Here is a 23,571-nt window from a genome sequence, read left to right as displayed (position 1 = left end):
TGCCTGACTGTCCCTTTGTCAGTCTCAGTGATTGAAGAGCCTGGCATGCCCGAGCCTTACCGTATCAATATACGGAACAAGCGCACATATACGCTGGGCGTTGGTGCGTACATTAATACACATGTAACATTTTTGTTTAGATGACTTACCTGTAAGGTAAGTCCATAGGATGAACAACTGCTGATGAACTTTGCGTGCAAGTTGCTGGTCTCAGTTTCAATGAGGTTGTATCAAAATCAGCTTTTCAGTTTTTTCGAAGTTAATAATTTGTGCCCTTTGGTGATAACGTTAAATGGACAAATAAAAGTCCTAGTTGTTTACTTTAAGGAATATATATTTATTTAATTATTCCTGCTGTACTATTCCCCTTGGGTGGTCATGATAAGATTGTGATTGTGGCTTGCTCCAAGGTTTATAAGAAGTAGGATGCACTCTGGTTTATCCCCTCGTTTTTATTTCAGACAATTATACCGATTGATTAATGGGTTGCTTTGGGTGTTACTTACATGCTCCGTATATCATTTGTTTGACCAATTCTTGAAATGGTTAAAGTTGATTAATGGATTTATTTTGAGCCAGGTGGATTATGTCACATTATTTACACCTCATCGCATTTCTAAGTTGTAGATGGAACTTACACTGCAAGATGGCGCTATTTGTTTTTGTTATATTAGTCTGCTCTTGGTAGTATTCTTCTAAATTTGCATATCAGTTTTACTGCCGGTCATGCGATCAAGGCCTCGATGGCCGAAACATGTCATTAAGACCTTATCGAATAAAGATATTTATACCACGCTTCAACTGCCCCGAGGGAGTGCTTTGCTTCATGGTGAATGTGAAATATATATTCCTATTAGAGTTAATAGATTACTAGTAGGGCTGTGGACAATGAGTGACTGACACGTATAGAGGTAGGTTTTTTGCCATATTGTGCAGTTTGTACGCCTAGACTAGCAATAAGAATCAGAAAAGTTATAAAATTAACAAACCAGGGGCCAGATGTAGGTAGGGTTTTACCGGTCGGTAACGGCCGAATTCGGCCGTTACCGACCGGTAAAAGGAATTTGAGATGTAGGGGGCAGAATCGGTAATTTTACCGTTCTGTAATTTACCGATCTGTAATTTTACAGAATCTGTAAATATACCGGTCGGTAAATTTACAGAACGGTAAAATTACAGATTCTGTAAAATCGATATGTAGGTGGGACTCTGATGAGTCCCACAAGGCCTAAGAAATCGGTATTTTACCATCAAATTCAATTTGATGGTGAAATACCGATTCAGGTGAGCATGCAAATGTGTGCATGCACACCTGTGCCATATGACAGGCAGACCTGCCCTTAGGGCAGGTATGCCTGCCATATGGCCCCCGAACCTTTTTTGGGGGTGCTAGAGGGTGTCAAAGTGACACCCCCTGCACCCTTGCCAAAAATCTGTATTTACCGATCGGTAAATACCGACCTGTAATGCCCCATTCATTCCTATGGGCTTCAAAGCCCATAGGAATGAATGGAGCATTACAGGTCGGTATTTACCGAATCGGTAAATACCGACTTTTAAAGAATCGGTAAATCCACATCTGGATTTACCTACATCTCGGTACATCTATTTTACCGACTCTTAAATACCGAATCGGTAAAATTCGGTATTTAAGTGTCGGTAAAATAGATTTACCTACATCTGGCCCTTAGTCTGGGAGTCGCGGGCATGACCTATGCTTTGCTTAAATTACTACATGGCTCTCCCAATTGTTTAATGAGATGACTTTTGATCAATGAATTTCATACAGAGCCAAAAACAATTATAATAACGGTTACAATAGTTTCTGCATCAGACATGGTCCTCCGATGATTTTAGTTACGTTTGCACACTTCCACTCTGACTGATGCTTTTTGACTGTCTCCCAGTAGAGGAACTTTTCTCACTCTCTTGCCAGGGAAGGAAAAGCATCATCGTCTTTGACTAGGTTTGCTCGCTACAAATACCACATACATACATGCATACTAATTATCTCTCTCTCTCTCTCTCGGTCTTTGACTGGCCGCTCCATGGCCTGCTTCAGTGGGTGGGTTTGCTGCTTGGCGATTGGTTATATTGTAGGCTTCATGCGGTCAGTCACACTGTGTGTTTGAATATGAGGATTCACCATTGGTTTGGCTGGCTTTTGTGTCGCAGGTCTGCAACTCAGTAGTGCTTCATCCAGGGCATTGGCCATGCCGGAGGCCACACAGATGAGCGACTGATCCTCTGAATCCTGTACTAGGCTGGGCTCCATGTCCAAGAGTTCAGTGGCAGGTGTCGGATTTAATATGTGTGTTTTTGTAGACTTTGGGCATAATCCTGACTGTTTACGAGAATCCTAAGTATTGGAAATATAGAGCTTCGGCTAACATTTTTGAAAGCGGGGAGGGTGTACTCCTTGGTTAGGAGTACAATTATTCCTTGGGGCATAAAAACCAACCATTTCTAATGAGAGCATTCTTAGTTGGGTAAATTATTGAAAGTATTGTATGATTTTAAACTAAGTGTATTTTTACTTTTAATTTCTTTGGGGCTGGAAAACCATCAACAGGAAAAGATGCATTTTCACCATAAAGCCCCCCCTTTATATTAGACCGCAGCAAAAGTCGCACCACAATCTCACTGCTTGTTGCTACTGATGTCACTGATAGAGGTGTATTTCCACTGCCACATGGCGGTAGTAGCGTGGGTGTATGATGGTGTATCTATTAATCCCTATTTTTCAGTTAGAAATATTCGGCTTATCATAAGTAGTAAAAACAGACCAGTAAGCAACATGTCTGGTGGACTGCGTAAATCGGGGCTAGTCAACAGCTAACTTGGATGCTACCAGCCCCTCACCAAATCCTTCCTGGACCGATGTGCACTCTGATGTGACAAAATACAAAAAACTTTGCAAGAGGGTCCAAGGGATGCAATATTTGAAGACCAGGTAGTATTCAGTCCCCAACCAGCAATATTTAACAACACAAAGAAACTACCGGTCTACCAAAAGTGAGGCAGAGTTAAACAGAAACACATTGGGATCTGGGTCATAAACACAACCTGTTTAAAAATTAGGAAGGAATCCCATCAGCCCACCAAAGTGGCAGAACTACATCATCTGGGATTAGTTGTAGATTACACAACCAGTGCAGCTGACCGTGTAGAGTGGAAAACTGTTCTGGGCTGTAACACTAGTGATGGATAAAGCCGCAACTTGCTTGTAGTTAGTGGTGCTGAAAAAATTTGCAGTGCTACGAAACGTGAAGAAGAAAAGATATGTGCAATTTTAAAATTGACTACTATGATACCTCAAAATCTTTTACTATACGATATCATAGTGTCAAACCTAAAAACGGTGTGCTGATAGTTTGACAAAATAACTATCACGGTGATGGATTTACAGGTCTACATGTTTCAGCCACTTGGTTAAATTTAAACCTTAGACTTTCTTCAGGACCAAAATATAAACACTACTGCAAATATATAAAACTGTGCAAAATCAAATCTTAACAACTCAAAATGGTTGGTGCGATACACCCTACCATACTCTGTGCAATCCAAATTCAAGGTGAGTATCACAGGAGTCTTGAATTCATTCCCATCATTATGTGGGAGCAATCCTCACCTCACCTGGCAACTGCGCAGGGCCGCTCTGTCCGTTGGTACCTCTGGCTTGCCTAAGCCATGTGACACCATAATCTGCATATGGCAGGATACAGATGTTCAGAAAACACATCACATTTGTGGTGTAATCACTGGTGTGCTTCTTATGATTAGCTTGTGTTTGTAGTATTCTTTGGACTCGTTAACACGTTTATTTGCTAAATTGTGTTAATCAATGCGTACCATGTAAAGAACCTGCTGCAGTCTTCATGTCACTTGTGAACTGCTGAATGGTTAATGCTCCTTCTTTCTCCTTGTGTTTGTAGAGTTTACTATGGGGTGCGTCAAAAGCAAGGAGGACAAGGGCCCCGCCACGACGTATAGAACCGATAACACCACGGAGCCAGAGAGCGTCCACATTAGTCAATATGGAGGAGATCCTATTCCAGGACCACAGTCGCCAGCAGCGAAGGGACCATCCCCTAATTTCAACAGCAATTCCATGACGCCCTTTGGAGGATCTTCAGGAATGACTCCGTTTGGGGGAGCATCGTCATCATTTTCAGCTACACCAAGTCCATATCCTAGTGGTCTGACAGGTAAGCTGGAAATGTATTTTACCAGTCGTTTTGGTGTCCATGTGCTTTCAGATTGTATTTGTGATTGTTTTCTACAGTGGCTCAAATTAGCAAACTACGTGTATTGCTTCACAATATTTGACATCTGGGTGAATAAATGACCCTTTTTTTGTAGGGACTTGTGTACTTTGTCAAAACTCTCCTTTTGTTTTAATGAAAATACCTTGTATTGAGTAACTTTTCCATGGCTTGATCTAGTAAAACTTTACTGAAATGTGATGCCTGCTTCCTTAATTCAGAGCTTGAGAGAGAGTAAAACATAATTAAGATGATTGAAGACTCCAAAGAGTGCACATGGATGTGCAGTTCCCTACTTCTGTGCTTTGCTAAACAAATGCATCTTGGGCTACTTCCTAATTTTCATGCGGTTTCTTGCAGAGGATGAACATTGGAAGAATGCGCTATCGCTAGGGGTGCATCGTGACTGTAGAGTTTTTCTCAACTCGCAGGGAGTGGGAGTACCTGCTGGTAGTAATCTCTTAGGCTACCCTGGGGGGTGATACAAATGATCTTAAATCATATCCGCCACTTTATTTAGAGCCTGGGTCATAGGCAGACTATGTTGTGGATGTGCTTGCTGGGCTTAACTTTTAATAGCTTGGCTATCTTGCTTAGCATAGCTCTTGTTTTGTAAAGCCTGTGGCCTGATACTTGATTTTAGTAGAAGGAGACCTGACACGCATTGCTGTGAGCGATTCTTGATATACTCAAGACATTGGTTAGTGAGTTCCTGTACTAATTTTCAACCAAGTGGAAAATAATGATTTGCTGAACCATGTATTTATAGCTTAATAATTGCTGGTTGCACACTTGTGTGATTTGTGGGTCAGGGTGCATCGACAACCACATTTTAAAGATATTGTCTCTAGTACATCAGGCAAAATTGTGAATTATGTACACTGCAAAAAGAAGCACTGTGGTAGATACTTTGCCTCTGACTACCATTTTTATCGGTGTTAAGGGTCAAACTATGGTGTAGATCCAAGCTTCAAACCCTAGACCAAGAGATATTCTGCATTTTAGTCATGTTTGAAATTGCCTAACAGTGATTTGCTATCTGCACACATGGAAAACATCAGCCCAGTCAGATGGATAGCCTCAGTTGAGTGATGCAAGTTTGTGTTATAATAAGAGCAGGGAGGACTCGCCCCTGAGGCATACCTTAGGGATATCCTACACACTGTAGTGCACCTCATACAGTGCATAAAGATATAAGAGGACAACACCCCATCCTAATGGAACGCAGTTGGCTCCTTTTGCTACCCCCCATCTTCAAAACCAGCGGCATCATTTACAGAGCCATCGTAACCAACACCCTTGCTTGTCCAGCAGTCCTTCTACAGCAGTCCAACGACCCGCTATCCCCACCAATTCCCCTATAGGCAACAAAAGTATTACTGCTCATGTGGGAGCTCCAGATGTGTCGAGAGAGAGAGAGAGAGAGATCGAGAGAGAGATCGAGAGAGAGATCGATCGAGAGATCGATCGATCGAGAGAGATCGAGAGAGAGAGAGATCGAGAGAGAGAGAGATCGATCGAGAGAGATCGATCGAGAGAGAGAGATCGATCGAGAGAGAGAGATCGATCGAGAGAGATCGATCGAGAGAGATCGATCGAGAGAGATCGAGAGAGATCGAGAGAGATCGAGAGAGAGAGAGAGAGAATATATATATATATATATATATATATATATATATATATATATATATATATATATATATATATATATATATATATATATATATATATATTCTCCTACAGACCATATACATAATACACCAAATGCAAGGACATCTTATTGGGCTCACTTTGACAAGAAAATGTTACACCAGGAGTTTAGACGCTGTGTAGATCTTGGTATTGGCGGCATTGAGTACCAAAGAGAGGTCAAGACATACCGATACTGCCTTTGGTATTATTGCTGATTCTTGGTGGACACTGTTGATGCATTGTAGCATGTGCTCCTCGACCCTCCAGAGTGTGATCTGTTGTGTTATTTGGCTAATTACTCCAATAATCATCCGTGATAAGTTCACTCTCCTCTTAGAACTGAAACTGCTGAATCACTTACATTTCAGTGATCTTCAGATTAAAAGGAAATTTGAAAAGTAGGTAATATGCAGTTTCCTGCAAGTCAAACGTTTGAGGGCTTTAAAGCCAGCCGGTAGACAACAAATGTATACTAATTGTTGCCATGACGTGGGGTACCCATGTTTACTGACAGACCTTGAATATGGTTGCTAAACATAGGGCCAGTAGTGATGCTCCTGGGCATAGTTGTTGCATAGTGTTTACTACCTCTACGTGCTAAGCTTTGCTAAGCTATTCTGGGGTAGTGAATGCAGAGAAACATTTACATAGAGCCTATTTACAATGTAAATGGAGGAGAGAGTGATGAGTATACATACAGAGAAAGTGACTCCTTAGGTGGTTTCCGCCTCTATTGTGATAGTAGCAACTCCTTGTAAATTGACACCACCATTTCCCATGTCTTGAGGCGGAGACCCTGGAGAATGTCAGTTGAATTGGGTGGACAGTAACCATTTCAAAGATCCCGGACTGGGCACTATTTTTTCCTCGGGTCCACACAACATTAGAACTGTGTACGTACATATGCGGATGCACGGCGTTTAATATGGTATTTATTACCATTGTGGAGTGTTGGAAGGGGTCATGAATAACGAGAGGCAAAACCTCATGTAAGTCATAATGCCACTCGTGTTACTCAAATTTTTTATTAAATAGCGTAGTACGCTCAGTATATCTGTATGCATAGATTACGGCATTTTTTTTAATCACATGTAGCTAAAAACAAAGTTGCGTTGAGAGCACAAGAGGTTAAATCTGTGTTCTGAGGTAGAATCACACTAACTATGCTTTGTCTGTATGGCCACAGTTGCTTATTTCGGTCAACTTATTCTAGAACGGAATCTATGAGATATTAGAACATTGTAATGTTGGGAATTTCATTGAAGACAGTGGAGTTGCTCAGCGCTAATAACGGCCGGTACAAACCTTCCATTCCAACATTTCAATGTTTGTCTTTCTGTTTCACTATTTTTAATTTAGATCATTCTACCCTCAGTGAGTAGAATTTTCTAATAGCTTTATAGCACTTCTGTGTAGGCTTATACCAGTTTTTAAAGGTGCAGGCCTATAACTCGGATCCAGGCCCTTTAACAAACGGAATAGTCTTGTCAGCAGGCTATAAGGCTTTAATAAAAAAGTGTGTTTTTGAAGTCGGTTCCACTTCACAGTATCAATAAGAATTTTGCCATTTGTACTGCAGTGATAAGTGAGTGACACTTGTTCCAAATAATGTTATTTGACCTCATTTATTTGCACTATTCATGGATATGTGTTACTTCTGAGTATTTTGCTTCCACCGCTGAAGATGTTCTCTGTGAACCTCGAGCCCATAGCTAGGCCTAGAACCCTGAAATCAAGCTAGCTTATCTGTCTGTGAGGAGGAAGGGGGATTTAGACTTTGAGTGGCGAGGACCTGACAGGATGAGAACTGAGGCCTCGTTGACAAAGACCTGCAATGCCGAGCTTTCTGAAGAAAATGAGCCAGTATGGATCAGAGGATAGTCTTCCAATTTCAAGTCAAAAGAAGATAATCTAACAATCGGGGGCAGTAGCCTGCGGAGAATCACCCATCAGATGATGGATGCTTGACAAACTCGCTCCGAGCTCAGCTTTCTCTTCTGTATGCTGTGCACCACTATGTTTGTCTGAAAATTGACATGCTAGGCTGTTGTTGGTCTGGTGTGCAGGCAAGGACAGGAGAGGGTACAGATCCTCCTCGTGCCTTAACTTCACCATTGCCTAAAGAGGAGAACCCCTAAGACTACAGTTAGTTAGCAGGCTCCTTTGCAGTTTTCTTCCGAGTAATACTAGGGTGACCTCCTTTGTATTTTTAACCTTTGGGGATGCTTCGCATTTGAAGTTGCCTCCAAAGTCTCTTAAAATTTTGAAAGACTATTGTGGTGGTGTAAAAAATGTTGATACCTGTGAGTTGTGCCAGTACACTATCTATTCTATCTTTTAATTGAATATTGGGCTGTTCAGATTATAATGCCTGTACAAGCGAACCGTGGCTTCACTTTGGATTCTTCCTTCCAGGAGGAGAGCTTCCTCTGCCACTTTTGTGGCATTTTTGCTTTCCCCTTAGTGGAAAATGCAGGAAAGCATAAGGTTATGAGAAATTAGACAAGTCGCCTCGTTTTCCCATTGCCGTGAACCCCAGTGCTAAAGGTGAGATTGGTGCTCTCTCTCATTTACTCCTGGTGGTTGGATGAGTCCCCAAATCATAATAGTCTTTTTCACCTTAGTATTTTTTTTTTTAAACAGATTTTATTGGTTGCATGGTGGACACATATCAAGTAATGCTCTGACAATCACTAAAAGCAAATTATCAAGTACATTGACATGCAAGTATTTTCATTCACCTTAGTATTTCATCGCAATTACCCTCGTAGAGTGTAGTCCAGCTCCACTGTGTCTAGAATTAATGAACACGTTCCCACTTTGGAGCAAGTACTTGACTCCGGCTGCAACCCCCACCCCACTCCCCCACCTCCCGTGGATCTCAGATGGTAGGGACTCTGCTTGCTTATTTAGCCGACAGCAGAGTTGTATCCTATTTTGCGGAGCAGGTGGCGTTTTTAGTTGTCCTGTGGATCCTGTTCCCTTGGGTTTCAGAATCCTGTAGTTGCCTTCAACTTTATCAGCTACAGCATCTCTGGTCCATTTGTTTGCAGGCGGTTGAGTGGCTGTCTCGAGTGAGTTGAGATGTGGTGTTCTCGGAGATTCTTCACTGGCTGTCTGTGGAAGTCCTCCAGTCAGCATCTTCCTTCCCTTACCAGGTGGTGTCTCACTGTCCTTCCAGCTTCTACTAACGCCACCTTCCTCCTTGCTCAGGCCCTTTGCCTGTTGCCATGACAGGTACTTTCGGGTCAGGTCCCTCCTGCTCTAGAACTAATGGAAAACGCGTTCCATTCTGACATCCAGTTTTTCGTTCTACTACCCTAACTCTGAGCAATTGCAAAAACCTGGTGTTGTGGAGCCGGTGCAGCCCTAGCGGAATATGAATGTAAAGAAGGTGAAGTTAAATCCATGCTGTGAAGTTTTGAGATGGGAACGTTTCACACCCAGGTTATGTCCTAACCTTTGGTTTGAACTGCCTTTCGTCCCAGATCTTGGTACCCCTCTTTCAACCATAAGGGAAGTAGGACCAATGATTCCTTGGGAGGTGGGTTTACTGGAGGGATCCGGTGTGTCAACTGTCATCAAGCTCGGCTATATTCACCCTGGTTGCTGAGCTACGTTGCTAAAATTGGGCAGGGGGTTGCCAAGACACTGTTATAGCAATTTCTTTTTCAAGGCATGGTTGCTAAGAAACCTGATGTCTGTTTTAGAAGTTACGTGCGCAGACTTTGCAGTCTTTCTGTTGTAAATGAGGGAACTGCTGAGAGTTAATTATTTCAGCAAAACATAGTTCATATGCGTGTTCTGCTCATGATCAGCATTTCACTCTGGTTAACGTGAGCTAACAGCTCAACTTTACCTTACACCTTTAGCACATCCTAGAGGGCAGCGCTGTAATATTTGTTGATCTACATTTTTACCGTTTTATAAATCTTTAGAGTAAATAAATCCCTGGGCTTTCTAAACTATAGCTCTTGCTGAACATTGAACCCTATTTATAGGGCCAAGCCAGGGGCGAAGGTCTATATATAATCAGGTTGAGGGCTAATATAGAATGTTTTAAATTGGAGACGGCAGCTGATACCAATAATTGTTGGACAAGAGCCACTCTATTGTCTTCAATGCTGCTTCCCACATTCCCGTGCTATTTGATTGTCATGCTGTATCTGAGTTTCATGCTGGTCTACGTTGCCACCTCACAGGGTCAAGAGCCAAGTAAGATCTTTTGACACTTTACAACAACTCGCTATTGTCTGAGACCCGCAATAGCAGTAGAAAATTAAATGTACTCACAATTGAACTTGCTGTTACCCACGCCCTCCCCTAGGATATAGTGAAAAGGACTGACAAGTCTAGCTCAGCTTTTCACCTCTACCCCTTACACATAACTTGATTTGGCAAGATATGATAAACTACTACCAGAAGGCTTGTATCTCCAGGGCTCAACCATGAAGCCGAAAATGTGTGACCACCTGAAAATCAAACTCACTCCCATCCTGAAAAGTGGATGGTGGTTAATCCCAGCAACAACTGTTTCACCTTCCACCCTCCTTAACCTTGTCATAGCGCAGCAACACCTTGGCTAGCTAAAGCTGTGTGATAAGTCAAACTGAACAAGGTTCTTTGACTGCAAGGTAATAGTCAAACCTGCAATCCCTCTAGAAAACTTCAGAAGACTAATTCAACCCTGGTTAAAAAGTGCATATATAAGCATTAGTAACCTACGTGATCTTTGCGGCCTGTGGAGTGGTACATTATGAAATGCCATGACAGTGACTGCTTGATTGAATGTAAATTTCGTCTCGCTTACCTGGAGTATGGATTCAGTTCTTTCTACAGAATCAAAAAGAGCAGATTAACAGAGGACTCTTGCAAGCACTGAAAAAACGATAACTCGCTGAGCAATTGGGGTTCCACTTTGTAACAACTAATTAATTTTTTGTTATTTATGTGTACCCCCTCATACTTGTGATTGGCCAACAGTACATGCATTTCCAGATGTGTGTAGACTATATCTAAGTTTATCTCAGATTAGAGTATGTTGCAGGGCCCAGTCGATAATCGCACAATTTTTTCATGACGTTTGCAGCTGAAGAAAGGTCACATTTGTGCCAGTGGCTCTAAAATAAGGCTCTAGCCTTGGGCAACAGAGGTGAAAACACTACACCCTTCATATCGTCGCACTTCATGGGAAATATTGGTTGAAAATCCAAACACTAATAGACCACTGGAACATTTTGACTCAGATTTGTCTTCCACAGGTGAATAAATGGGTGGCAGTTATAGGAAACGATCCGGCATTTGAAATGAACATGCTTTTAAATCAGTGGCTTACACTGTTCCAATAAAATTCCCAATTTGGACATTCCAGCTGAAAGAATTTGCAGACTTCCAGGTAGGCCATCTGAACAAATCTATCCGCCAGGACCATTTTACACTGCCTACATACAGCATCATAAAACCGTTGAGGCAAACTGACATTGCCCTATTGTAAACTTAGATGATTCAAAAATACACTCTCATATCCCATGCATTCGCAGTGAGTTTTTAGGTTATTAAAATATATTTATATGCAGTTCTCATAGTTTACCAGGTAGAATGGAAACTATAAAAAAAATTGTCATGATTGGCATCAGTCATTGAGCTGGATAGAGCAAATTATATTTTTTTTAATCGATGAGCCCCAATTGAATTACTGGTAGTTTTGGATAGTACAGTATTTTTCAAGGCTTTTCTATATCCTACACTTCTTATTTATCTCACTCTTGCAGGTTCTTTTTCATACCCATTTTAGGTTTTTGTATGCACCTGTTTCAGGAGTCTGAGATTCCTATCTCCCTACACCTAGAACATATTGTTTGGCGTTTGGATAAGCAGGCCTAGCCCTCTGCAGTACAATCCCTTTGGCTACTGGTTTACAGCAACACAATAGGGTTCAGTTAAAGAGCATTGTCTGCCACTAAGCATGATTTGTATCGCTATGTATAAATAGTTCAAACTTGTGTTATTGGTTAATTAATGCAAAGCCTTTAGTATTAGGGCAAGCTTTTCTAGGAAAAGCATAGAGTTGTGATTTAAAATTGCATTACGGTCAGTGGATCCCGTATAAGAACATGTACACACGTTTGTAGTATTTAACAATTCAAGGCTCTTTATAATGCTCCCCGACAGCCAGGCAATACATGCACAATTATGAAAGCAAATTTGGAGAAAGTTTGCTTTCAAATTAAAACGTACCCAAAAAACTACAACTTAAGAAAACTAATTTTCTAAACTATTCAACATTAAATGCCATTTCTCTGTGGTATCATTCATGAAGGGTTTAATGCATGCCAATATGTAGAAATAAAGAGTAATAATTGAGAATCAGCGGATAACCCTATGGGCAACATGAAAATGTAATAAATAATGGTCCCATTTCTTAAAGAAAGTCTCAAAAGCTGCAGATTTATGTCTTTGTATTAATGCATATTGACTTTCAGATAATTTCAGTGGGTACAGAAGCTAGCTTGATAGCTGTACTTCTAGCAAACTTTTGTTAATTCTATTTTCACATAAGCAAACGTACATGTATAAATTTTACAATACAACAAAGGGGGTCTATTGGGAGCTACTGACCAAACCAGTAACGCTCCCAAAACACAAACTGGCCTAGTGAGGCACGTGGTTGATTAAGGAAATGTGTACTTGTACTTGCAACAAAAATGATGGGTGAGGAGTGAAGCGTGCTAGATGTGTATGTGAAGTAAATTTATTTAAACTACCTATTGGTAGGCTGAATCTAAACTTTAAGTCTTCTACAGGACTACTATATAGGCAGCCTTAATACAGGCTTGAGTTCAAGTAAAGCACCTACCGGTTGCGTGTGAGAAAGAGGGTGGTTCTCCCTGACAAAACCTTTGGGTCACATTCTGTATTTAGTTAATTATCATTTTTTTGTTTTATTACACTTTGTTCACACTACACTGCAGAGTGGCCTACAACTGTGATCCTGTAGAACGCCTAAGCACCTCGTAGCAAGGTCCCGAGTCGGGAAGAAACATGTTGACCACTCTTGCACTAGGGTGAAGTTTCACTCCCCCTTGATCTTTTTAATCTGTCCCTTCACTTCACATACACATTGAGCACTTTGCATTCCTCACCCATACCATCATTTTCACAAGGGCCCACATTATCTGAAAACACCTCAATAACTCGTCTCTATTATTGAGAGGTGTAGCCCACACCACATACTCGTCCTGATGTGAAAAGGGACCTAGTGATGAAGCATTCCACGTAAGAGCGGATGAGGGCTCTCAACCTTTAATAAAATATTTTTTTTGTGAGTACAGATACACATTTTCTTAATCGGCCACACATACCTTGTGATCTCCGCATGTGTATATTTTTTTAATGCAGAAATCTGCTGAGTGATTGCAAATTCACTTTTCCTACACCCGTTTTTGTCACCCAGGAAAACGTTTTACCTAGTCCCTTGTTAGGAGTACATTTCAACGATTTGCAGTGTGGGAAGAGATTGGAGAGAGGTTTATGAATACCATTAAACGTTGGTTTGTGGGTGCGCACTGTCAGGTACCCCACAAGACTCACCTGGGCTTGTGGAGGAATTCTGCAGAGACGACAGAAACCTCCGCCCCTGATCCCAACCAACCCCCGCGGGGAATAACACCCGACAAGGATGGGATGGATCCAAGGAAGGGGGCCAAACGAACAGGAGGAGTGGCCTTGGTGGTAGGGACGTTGGGCAGGGTCTTGGCGCAACTGGGGGAACAAGAAAGACCCAATTAGGACTCAACACTAGGCTTGCGCCGAATACACCCCATAAAACACATGCAGACAGGAGCCCCTGTCCCTGTCACTCACCACTAGTTGTTGCTTTGTTTGGCTCGATGAAGACGGTAAAGCCGAAATGTCCCGGAGCCTGGAGGTTTTTGACATATGAAATGAAATGAGGCGCAACTGCGCCGGAACCACCACAGAACCAAAAGAAACAAGGAGACGCTTCTGCGCCTGGGGTGGGACAAACTGGAACTCCAGGGTAAGCGCTATAGCGCGGCCCTATGTAGAGAACTCCCACGCAGTAAGCGTGTTGGCAAGTAGCAGTAGCGCTCCGGCGCGACTGCCAAAACAAATATCAAAACAAAGTCCTGCAATGACAAAGCGCTCCTGCGCTATTGCCTAACCTAATGCAAGGTCCAAAGTGCTTAAATGAGAAAGCGCACCTGCGCTTCTGAATGTAAATGGCGGTAGCGCTCCTGCGCCACGGCCAAGCATCCGAAAAATTAAGAAAGTAACAGAATCCCGAGTACAGCAATGTCAAGCGCTCCTGCGCCGCTGCATCGAGATTGCCAAAACACGGCAAGAAGTCACGTAACGCAATGAGGCCCAGGAAGCGTTACCGTGACACGAAGTGTTCCGTCCCTCTTGACGAGAAGAAAGCTGAAGACCGGATCTCCGACGGCAGCTGGGCTCCGCTGGTGCAGATGAATCAGAAGCACCACTCCGGCGGGTTTCACGCATTTTAAGCATGTTCCCCCGGAAGTGCTTGGTCAGGCAACGAGGTGGAGGACTAGACCGGGGCACCACTTCCGGCCGGAAGTGAGTACCCGATGCCTGCATGTGTTCCGTGGGCGGCGCTCGGAACAGCGGAAAGCCGCCACCCGACAGTACCCCCCCCCAAAACAGAACCCCCACCCGGGAGTCAGAGAAAGGAAGCAGGGCGTGGGCTCAGGGGGTGGCTCAGATGGAAAGCACGGACCAGAACAGGGGCATGACGGACATGGGACCGGGGTTCCCAGGACCGCTCCTCCGGCCCGTACCCTTTCCAGTCGATCAGATAGAACAACCGCCCCCTGGTGCGACGGGAACCCAGTATAGCCCTGACCTCATATTCCACATGGTCCTCCACTACCACCGGAGAAGGAGGAGAGGAGATGGTGCAGTCAGGATGGACCGCACGCAGAAGAGAGACATGGGAGACCGGGTGCATCTTCATGTGCGTCGGGAGCGACAATCTCATGGCCACGGGGTTGATCACTTTCTCGATGGCAAAAGGACCCACGAACCGAGGCAGCAGTTTCTTGGGAGCCTGCATGTTGAAATGTCGAATGGAGAGCCACACCTTGTCGCCGGTGCGAAAATCGGGTTCTTTTTGCCTGTGAGCGTCAGCGTGTGCTTTGTAGGTTTCTTTGGCTTTGGCCATCTCAAACCGGGCTTGTTGCCAGAGCTGACACAGTGACTTGTGATAAGCCCGTACCGTGGGCAAAGGGCTATCTGCTGGCACGTCCCACGTCGAGGTGCGGGGGTGTTTACCCTGGAGGCAGAAAAAGGGGGACATCCCGATGGCCGAATGTTTGCTGTTGTTGTATGCGTATTCTGCCATCCACAGCACATCGGACCATTCCTTCTCGACCGTGAGCAACAAACAGCGCAGGTATTGCTCCATGGTGTGGTTGGTCCTTTCTGCTTGGCCGTCGGTCTGGGGGTGGTAGGCGGAAGAGAGACGAACGTCCGTCTCCATGATTCTGCACACCGCCCTCCAGAAACGGGACACGAACTGCGACCCCCGGTCCGTTATCACCACCTCAGGAATGCCATGAAGGTGAACCACGTTATTCACGAACACCAAGGCCAGTTCTGCCGCGGTAGGTATCTTGGGCAGAGGTACGAAATGAGCCATTTTGGTGAGGTGGTCCACCACGGTTAGCACTGTGGTATGGCCGGTTTTGGTCACTGGAAGCTCCACCACGAAATCCATAGAAATGGTGTGCCAAGGATACGGTGGAACCGGAATGGGACGGAGATGGCCCACTGGGACTTCAGACCTGTTCTTGCCAAGTAGGCATATGGTACAACGAGAGATGTGGTTTCTTGTATCGGTTTCTACTGTTGGCCACCAGAACTGTCTTTGTATCAGATCAAGCGTTTTGTGGTATCCCGGATGGCCAGAGGTGACATGGTCATGACCCATCTGGATTGCTCGTTGTTGGCAGGGTTCCTTAGGCAGGTACAACTTGTTTCCCTTAACCAGGAGTCCGTTTTCACGAACCACGCCTTTCTGTCCGTGTACTAGAGCCGCTGGATCTATTCCATCCGTGTCCTTCCGTAACTGGGTCATGAAGTCCGTGGAGGCCACTATGCCCTGGAAGTGGTCGTCCGAGATGACGGGAACCGGTTCTGTGTTTTCGGTGGCATCCTCGGACTCGTCCAATCTTGAGAGAGCATCCGCCTTGGCGTTGTCCTTGCCGGGTCGGTAGGTGATGGTGAAGTTGTATTCGTTAAAGAACAAGGTCCATCGTAACTGTCGGGCGGTAAGGGCGCGTGCTGAGCGTAAGAACTGCAGGTTCCTGTGGTCCGTGTAGATGGTGACCATGTGTTTTGCGTCCTTCAGGTAATGACGCCATTCCTCGAACGCCGTCTTGATCGCCAGAAGCTCCCGGTCCGACACCGTGTAGTTCTTTTCTGCCGGCTGTAGTTTCTTGGAATAAAAGGCCACCGGATGTAGCTGTCCGGTGTTGGCATCCCTTTGTGACAACACGCCTCCCAAAGCGTCCTTGGAGGCGTCTGCCTCTACCACAAAAGGCAGTTCGGCGTCTGGATGTATCAGTACCGGGGCTGTAGTGAGCCGCCTTTTTAGTTCCTGAAACGCGTAGTCTGCTTTCTGGTCCCAAAAAAAGTGTTGTCCTTTGCGCAATAAGCGCGAGATAGGCGCCACCATACCGGAGAACCCAGTGATGAAACGACGGTAGTAGTTGGCAAACCCTAGGAACCGCTGCACCCCTTTCACGGAGTCCGGCGTGGGCCAAAGAAGGATGGCCTCTACCTTCTTGTTATCCATCTGTATGCCGGCTGGGGTGATGACGTGTCCCAGGAACTCCACAGAGGTAACGTGGAATACGCTCTTCTCCAGTTTCACGTATAGTCGGTGTTTACCTAGTTGTCTTAGAACTGAACGTACGTGCTGTACGTGCTCGGTGATGGTCTGTGAGAAGATCAGGATATCGTCAATGTACACGATACAGAAGACGTCGAGGAACTCCCTCAATACCTAATCTATGAAGTATTGGAAGGCTGCGGGGGCATTGCAGAGTCCGAAAGGCATGACCTGGTACTCGAATAGGCCGAATTTGGTCCGGAAGGCGGTCTTCCATTCGTCACCCTTCCGGACTCTGACCAGATGGTAGGCCCCCCGCAGATCCAGTTTGGTATAAACTGAGGCGTTCTTGACTTGGTCCAGGAGGTTGGAGATAAGCGGAAGCGGGTATCGGTTTTTTACCCTGATGGTGTTCATCGCCCTAAAGTCGATGCAGGTCCTCAGGTCCCCTTCCTTCTTCGACACGAAGAAAAGGGGAGATGACACCGGGGACCTGGAATGGCGGATGAACCCGTTTTCCAAGTACTCATCCAGATAGGAACGTAGATGAACGTTCTCTTTTTCGGTAAGGGAATAGATCCTGCTACAGGGTAATGTAGAGCCGGGTATCAGATCTATCCGACAATCAAAGGAACGATGCGGTGGTAAGGTGTTGGCTCCCTTTTTATCGAACACTTCAGCCAGATCCTGATAGTCCTCTGGTACTTCGGCTTGAGACACCATTCCCATGCCTTGTCCTGGTAACGACCGAGCTTGTATGGACCGGATACCGTGCATGTTGTCCTCTTCGTAGCAGGTGCTACAGCAGTGTTCGGAATCCAGACTGATTACCCGCGATACCCAGTCGACTCGGGGATTGTGGTGTACTAGCCATGGCAGCCCCAGGATGACCTTGAACTGTGGTGCGTCTATGACGTCAAAGCTGATGGATTCGGCATGCTTGTTTGTGAAGCACATCGTCATGGCTTCGGTCTAAAGCCTGATAAGACCGGAGGTCAAATCCGTACCGTCGACGGCCTTTACCGTTTCTGGTTGTTTTTTGGGCACCGTCCTCATTCCCAGGTTTTGCGAATAGACGGTGTCGATAAAGTTGCCGGAGGCTCCGGAATCAAGCATCGCGAGAATCAAGCATCGCGATGACAGTCCAAGAGGCGCCTGTTTGGTTCCGCAAGGCCACTTCCATGCCTATGTGATGGTTGCCATCGAAGACTGCAGGGATCGCTGTAGGGCAGGAAGAAAAACGCAGAGGACGGACCCCCTTGTCTACTGGGTTGTCTCGTTTCCCGCCTTGTTTCCTTTATCGATGGGCAAGGCGAAGGGCTTGTTCCTTGTACGGCTGGGTTTCACCGGGCACTCCCTGACGAAGTGACCACTCTTGCCGCAATAGAGGCACTGGTTCTGTTTCCTCCTTTTGTCCCTCTCTTGGCTGGTTAAGGCTCCTCTGACGCCGCCGATCTGCATTGGTTCCTGGGTGTCGCTTGACGCGGGGGCATCCTCCTTGCTTTTCTCGGAGGCCTTCTCAGAGAACGGGAGGAAACGGTTGTCGCTGTTTTTCCCTTTTTCGGTTTTTCTCTCTTGCAACCGAAAGTTCATCTTGACCACCATGTCGATGAATGGCCCTATCATGTCTGGGGGGTCGGGTGTTGGGCAATTAGATCCTTCAGGTCATCCCGCAACCCTTGATAAAACACCAACACCTTTTTGTCCTCAGGCCACTGCGCCTCTATGACCAGGCGGCTGAAGGTCGTGATGTAGTGGAGCAGATCACTGCTTCCTTGCTTTAACCCAAGCAGCTGGTTATCTGCGGCTTGTACAAACGTATGTCGAGCAAACATCCGTCGCATGGTCTCCTTGAACGTTGGCAAGTGGTTAAGCATGGGGTCGTTGTTTTCAACCAGTGAGATGGACCACTGTGCGGCGTCCCCGCCCATGTAGGACTGTATGAACGCCACCTTTGATGCATCATCAGGGAAGGCAGCTGTTCTGGCCATGAAATGCAGATGGCATTGGTGGATAAAGACGCCGTATTTCGTGCTATCGCCATAGAAGCGTTTGGGTGGAGCCAGTTGCACCGGGTGAGGCGTGATGACCTGGATAGCCGTGTCCTGACCGGTGGCAGAGGAGGACCCGCCAAAGGAGAACGTAGGCGGTCTAAGCAACCCCTCTGTTCGGGTTCTGGGACTAGGAGTGGTTCCCCAGGGGTTGGTGAAACCAGCCGCCACTTGGCCCTGTAGGGCCGTCATGTCTTGGCGTAAGCTGAGGTTCTCTGTCTGCATAGCAGCCAGCAAGGCTGCTATGTCCTGCAGTGTTACCTCCGGGTCCCATGTCGTCTGGGCAGAATGTATGAACGTGGGCTTCTGATTCTGTCAGGTACCCCACAAGACTCACCTGGGCTTGTGGAGGAATTCTGCAGAGACGACAGAAACCTCCGCCCCTGATCCCAACCAACCCCCGCGGGGAATAACACCCGACAAGGATGGGATGGATCCAAGGAAGGGGGCCAAACGAACAGGAGGAGTGGCCTTGGTGGTAGGGACGTTGGGCAGGGTCTTGGCGCAACTGGGGGAACAAGAAAGACCCAATTAGGACTCAACACTAGGCTTGCGCCGAATACACCCCATAAAACACATGCAGACAGGAGCCCCTGTCACTCACCACTAGTTGTTGCTTTGTTTGGCTCGATGAAGACGGTAAAGCTGAAATGTCCCGGAGCCTGGAGGTTTTTGACATATGAAATGAAATGAGGCGCAACTGCGCCGGAACCACCACAGAACCAAAAGAAACAAGGAGACGCTTCTGCGCCTGGGGTGGGACAAACTGGAACTCCAGGGTAAGCGCTATAGCGCGGCCCTATGTAGAGAACTCCCACGCAGTAAGCGTGTTGGCAAGTAGCAGTAGCGCTCCGGCGCGACTGCCAAAACAAATATCAAAACAAAGTCCTGCAATGACAAAGCGCTCCTGCGCTATTGCCTAACCTAATGCAAGGTCCAAAGTGCTTAAATGAGAAAGCGCACCTGCGCTTCTGAATGTAAATGGCGGTAGCGCTCCTGCGCCACGGCCAAGCATCCGAAAAATTAAGAAAGTAACAGAATCCCGAGTACAGCAATGTCAAGCGCTCCTGCGCCGCTGCATCGAGATTGCCAAAACACGGCAAGAAGTCACGTAACGCAATGAGGCCCAGGAAGCGTTACCGTGACACGAAGTGTTCCGTCCCTCTTGACGAGAAGAAAGCTGAAGACCGGATCTCCGACGGCAGCTGGGCTCCGCTGGTGCAGATGAATCAGAAGCACCACTCCGGCGGGTTTCACGCATTTTAAGCGTGTTCCCCCGGAAGTGCTTGGTCAGGCAACGAGGTGGAGGACTAGACCGGGGCACCACTTCCGGCCGGAAGTGAGTACCCGATAACTGCATGTGTTCCGTGGGCGGCGCTCGGAACAGCGGAAAGCCGCCACCCGACACGCACAGACTCATGGGGCTTTCCAACCATGGATCTACAACTTTCTGCCTCCTTCCAGCCAGTGCAGGAGATCTGCATCAGGAGGGAAAATCAGAGCCTTGCTAGACTCCAAAGCCTGATATAAGATTAACCCTAACACAAGCAGAGAGGCTACTATCAGAGCTCAGCTATAGTGAGAACACTGCCATAGTTTGTTACTACCCTGTGCGGCACCATAGTGGACAAATTTAATTCTTTACAAGAAAAGTAGATGTCTGAAGTATCCCATCCTGTGGATAAGTAGATGTTTTGTAAAATTCAAAACCTCTGACTTTTTTTTTTACTACTTTTCGTAACCTCTTCCTTCCTTTCTCCCATGTCTGCCTTTTCCTCTTTTTCTGGGTCAGAGGATGAAAGATATGTCCCAGTCCACAGAAACGAATACCAGTCCCCACCAACCACCAGTACACGTTAAACACTGCTTCACTATCAACATCACTCCTGTGATTTTCTGATATGTATAAAGCAATTACCAATTAACCTATTTCAAGCAACTCTCAGTTGTATCGGCGTGCTGCCTTAATGACGAGCAGGGCCCAGTGAACTGGAAGAGGCCAGTCTTGTTATGCACTTTTAGATCCATGTCGTTACATTCCCTCGTCCCTTCCAATGTGGGGATGATTTCCACCTGCCTGTCGGGTCTGCTTTGCTTCCTGCTCGGCCTCGGATGTTGGTTGCGGACACCGAACTGACCCCAATGCATGCTCTCATCTGATCATTGCAATCCGAGTTTTTAATTGAGGCTAAGCATACAATCCCAGCGATTATGTGACTGTCCTCTTCGAAACATCTGCCGCTCTCGTGCCAGACTCGGGCGAAGCCCTCGAAGAACACCTCACGAGGCCGCCATTTGACGATCATTTGCAACGAGCGCGAGCCTGCGTCGCGTGCGTCACGCGCGTCACGCGAGACCGTAAAGCACGTGCACACGTAAGATGTTTTTCTTTGATTTGCTTTACCATCTGCCTAGCAAAGCCTGACATCCGAGATTAAAATGTACTTGAAAACATAGACGATACGAGCAGATGGCTGAACATTTTGTTTTGAAACTGTGAAAGCAACCCGAGTCCCTTCCTCAGATTGAAGGAGCTGAGAAGACACCAGTAAACCATTGTCAAATATTACAAATTATGCAGCGCTCCAGTGAAGGTCGTCACGAGCACTTGTGATGGCGCTGAATTTCAAGGTTGGCTTCGAGCAGCATGGGCGTTGACTCACTAAAACACCATGGGTGATGGAAGTGACGTTGCGCTCCATTTCGCCTTAATGATGTAAAAGGAAATGACATCATATGACCTTCCCATTTCATATGACCTTCCCATTTCACATTACCTTAACTTTGATGGCATCATGATAGTTTACATCACTGATGTTCCATAATAACTGCATTATTAAACAGTTACAGGTCTATTTTAGATACCACCTAATTACGATGCTGCCGTGAGTTTTGAAAGTGGTGGGACATAACACTGCTTTGCATTGCATCTAGTGAGCAGCCAGATGTCTTCTAGGAAAGGTCCGTGGGTGGGTTCAAATAGATCATTTTAAAGCACAATTTTCACTTACGTTTATGAAAACGACACCGGCTCTAATAAACAATCATTAAATAATCCTTTAGTGGTGTGACAAGGCAATGAAACATTACTCTCCCAAGAGTTGATCCCATTTTTACAGAATGTGAATTGGGTGCCCGGTTTGTCAAAAGTTACCTCCTTCGTGCCTGGGGATGCCTTTTGTCTTGGGTCCCGCCTTACACCACAAATGTATGTACAATATGCTAGTGCAAATTTTTGCCATTAATGCTGCCCGTACACAGTGAGCGATCTTCTCAGTATGCCAGGGCAAGCATTTTGCCATGGGTGCCCCTATGCTAAGAATTCCCTCAAATATTTTTTCATGGTGCCTTATGTGCCACTTATTGGCTCTAGTATGCCATCTTCAGTATTTTACCATGGTTCTCATTATGCCAAGAACTACCTCAGTTGTGCAACTGCCAGTATTTTGCCATGGTGCCTCTGTAAAACAAAAATTACTGTGGACATGCTAAGGCAAACATCTGAAATAAAAGCATCACAACACATTCGTACTCCTCACCTACATTCACTCACACTCACTTTCACTTATTCATTCCCTCACTCTCTTGAACTCACTTTTACTCATTCTCCCTCATTCTTGCTCTGACTCGCTCATGATTTCTCATTCACAATCATTCTCATTCACTTTGACTCACTCATAATAACTCTGTTATCCTCCCTGTCACTCACTCATCTCACTTACTCTTTCTAACTCTGCCAATCTCGCTTTTACTTATTCGTTTGCAGTCACTTTTCCTCAAACTCTTACTCACTCCTACTCCTTTATTGGCAAGCTCATTCATTCTCTCTCACTATCTGTCACTGACGCCCATTCACTTTCAGTCACACTTGCATACATATACAGACCGTCATGATCACAAATACACATATTCTCTCTCACAGTAACATGCTCTCAGTCGGCAACACGCACCTTTAATACATTAAAAATATTTTTTACTTACCTCAGCTGCCAGTGAATGTCAAGTTTCAGCTAAATGTGATCTTTTTTATTGCATTAATAGTGCATAATAGAGCATTCGTCATTGTTAAAAAAAAAAAAAAACAGACCGAAAGCAAGGGAGGGTAGCGGTCTAATGACCCTCTGTTCTTGGCACGGATTTTACACCCTTTAAGGCCTTGGGTCTCAAATGCAGTGCCAAGGGCCGCAAGAGGGAAGCCAAGTGTCACAGCTGGGACACTTTGCATTGTGTAGTAGCGAGCTCTTTGTTGCCATAAATCCAGGATATATAATTTGCAAATGGTTGGAAAAACATGCGTCCACCGACTTATGAGTTTGTCAAGTAGCTGGTGTGAAAGTCCTCTTCTAATTGAACAACTACACACCTTCCTTTCTAATGACTGGAAAATAACTGTAGATGAACATAAGTGGTATTTGTGAGAAGCTGTAAATAGGCATGTGCTGCTGTTCACCCCCAATTATAGTGGATGCATTGAGCCTAGTTTACAGAAATATGAAAAGAAAGGACTTGCTGTCAAGCTTTTGCTTGTTATAATCAAAGGCTAGCTTATGCAGAAACCAAGGTGACTGTGTTCTCTTAGATCTACATTAACAAGTGGAGACAAGTCACAGAATCCCACACATGTATCTTGAAAAGGCGTGTTATTCAGCTAGAGATCGCTAGCAACCAGTAGACGCAGTGCTTCCATTTG

General features: G+C 45.4%; 1 protein-coding gene across 2 annotated transcripts in view; it reads left to right on the top strand.

Moving 5' to 3' along the window:
* YES1 (YES proto-oncogene 1, Src family tyrosine kinase) overlaps positions 1–23,571 on the top strand; it is a 307,066-nt gene that overhangs the window by 151,461 nt on the left and 132,034 nt on the right. For both annotated transcript variants that reach the window (XM_078687455.1, XM_078687456.1), the window contains exon 2: positions 3,936–4,208. In XM_078687455.1, the coding sequence (XP_078543581.1) occupies positions 3,944–4,208 (265 nt within the window). In that variant the 5' untranslated portion in view covers positions 3,936–3,943. The remainder of the gene's footprint in view (positions 1–3,935; positions 4,209–23,571) is intronic.

The sequence above is a fragment of the Lissotriton helveticus genome, chromosome 4_1 (genome assembly GCF_964261635.1).
Source record: "Lissotriton helveticus chromosome 4_1, aLisHel1.1, whole genome shotgun sequence".
NCBI lineage: Eukaryota > Metazoa > Chordata > Amphibia > Caudata > Salamandridae > Lissotriton > Lissotriton helveticus.
The sequence above is the reverse complement of the archived record's forward strand: the minus strand, read 5'-3'. Positions and strand labels throughout refer to the sequence as shown.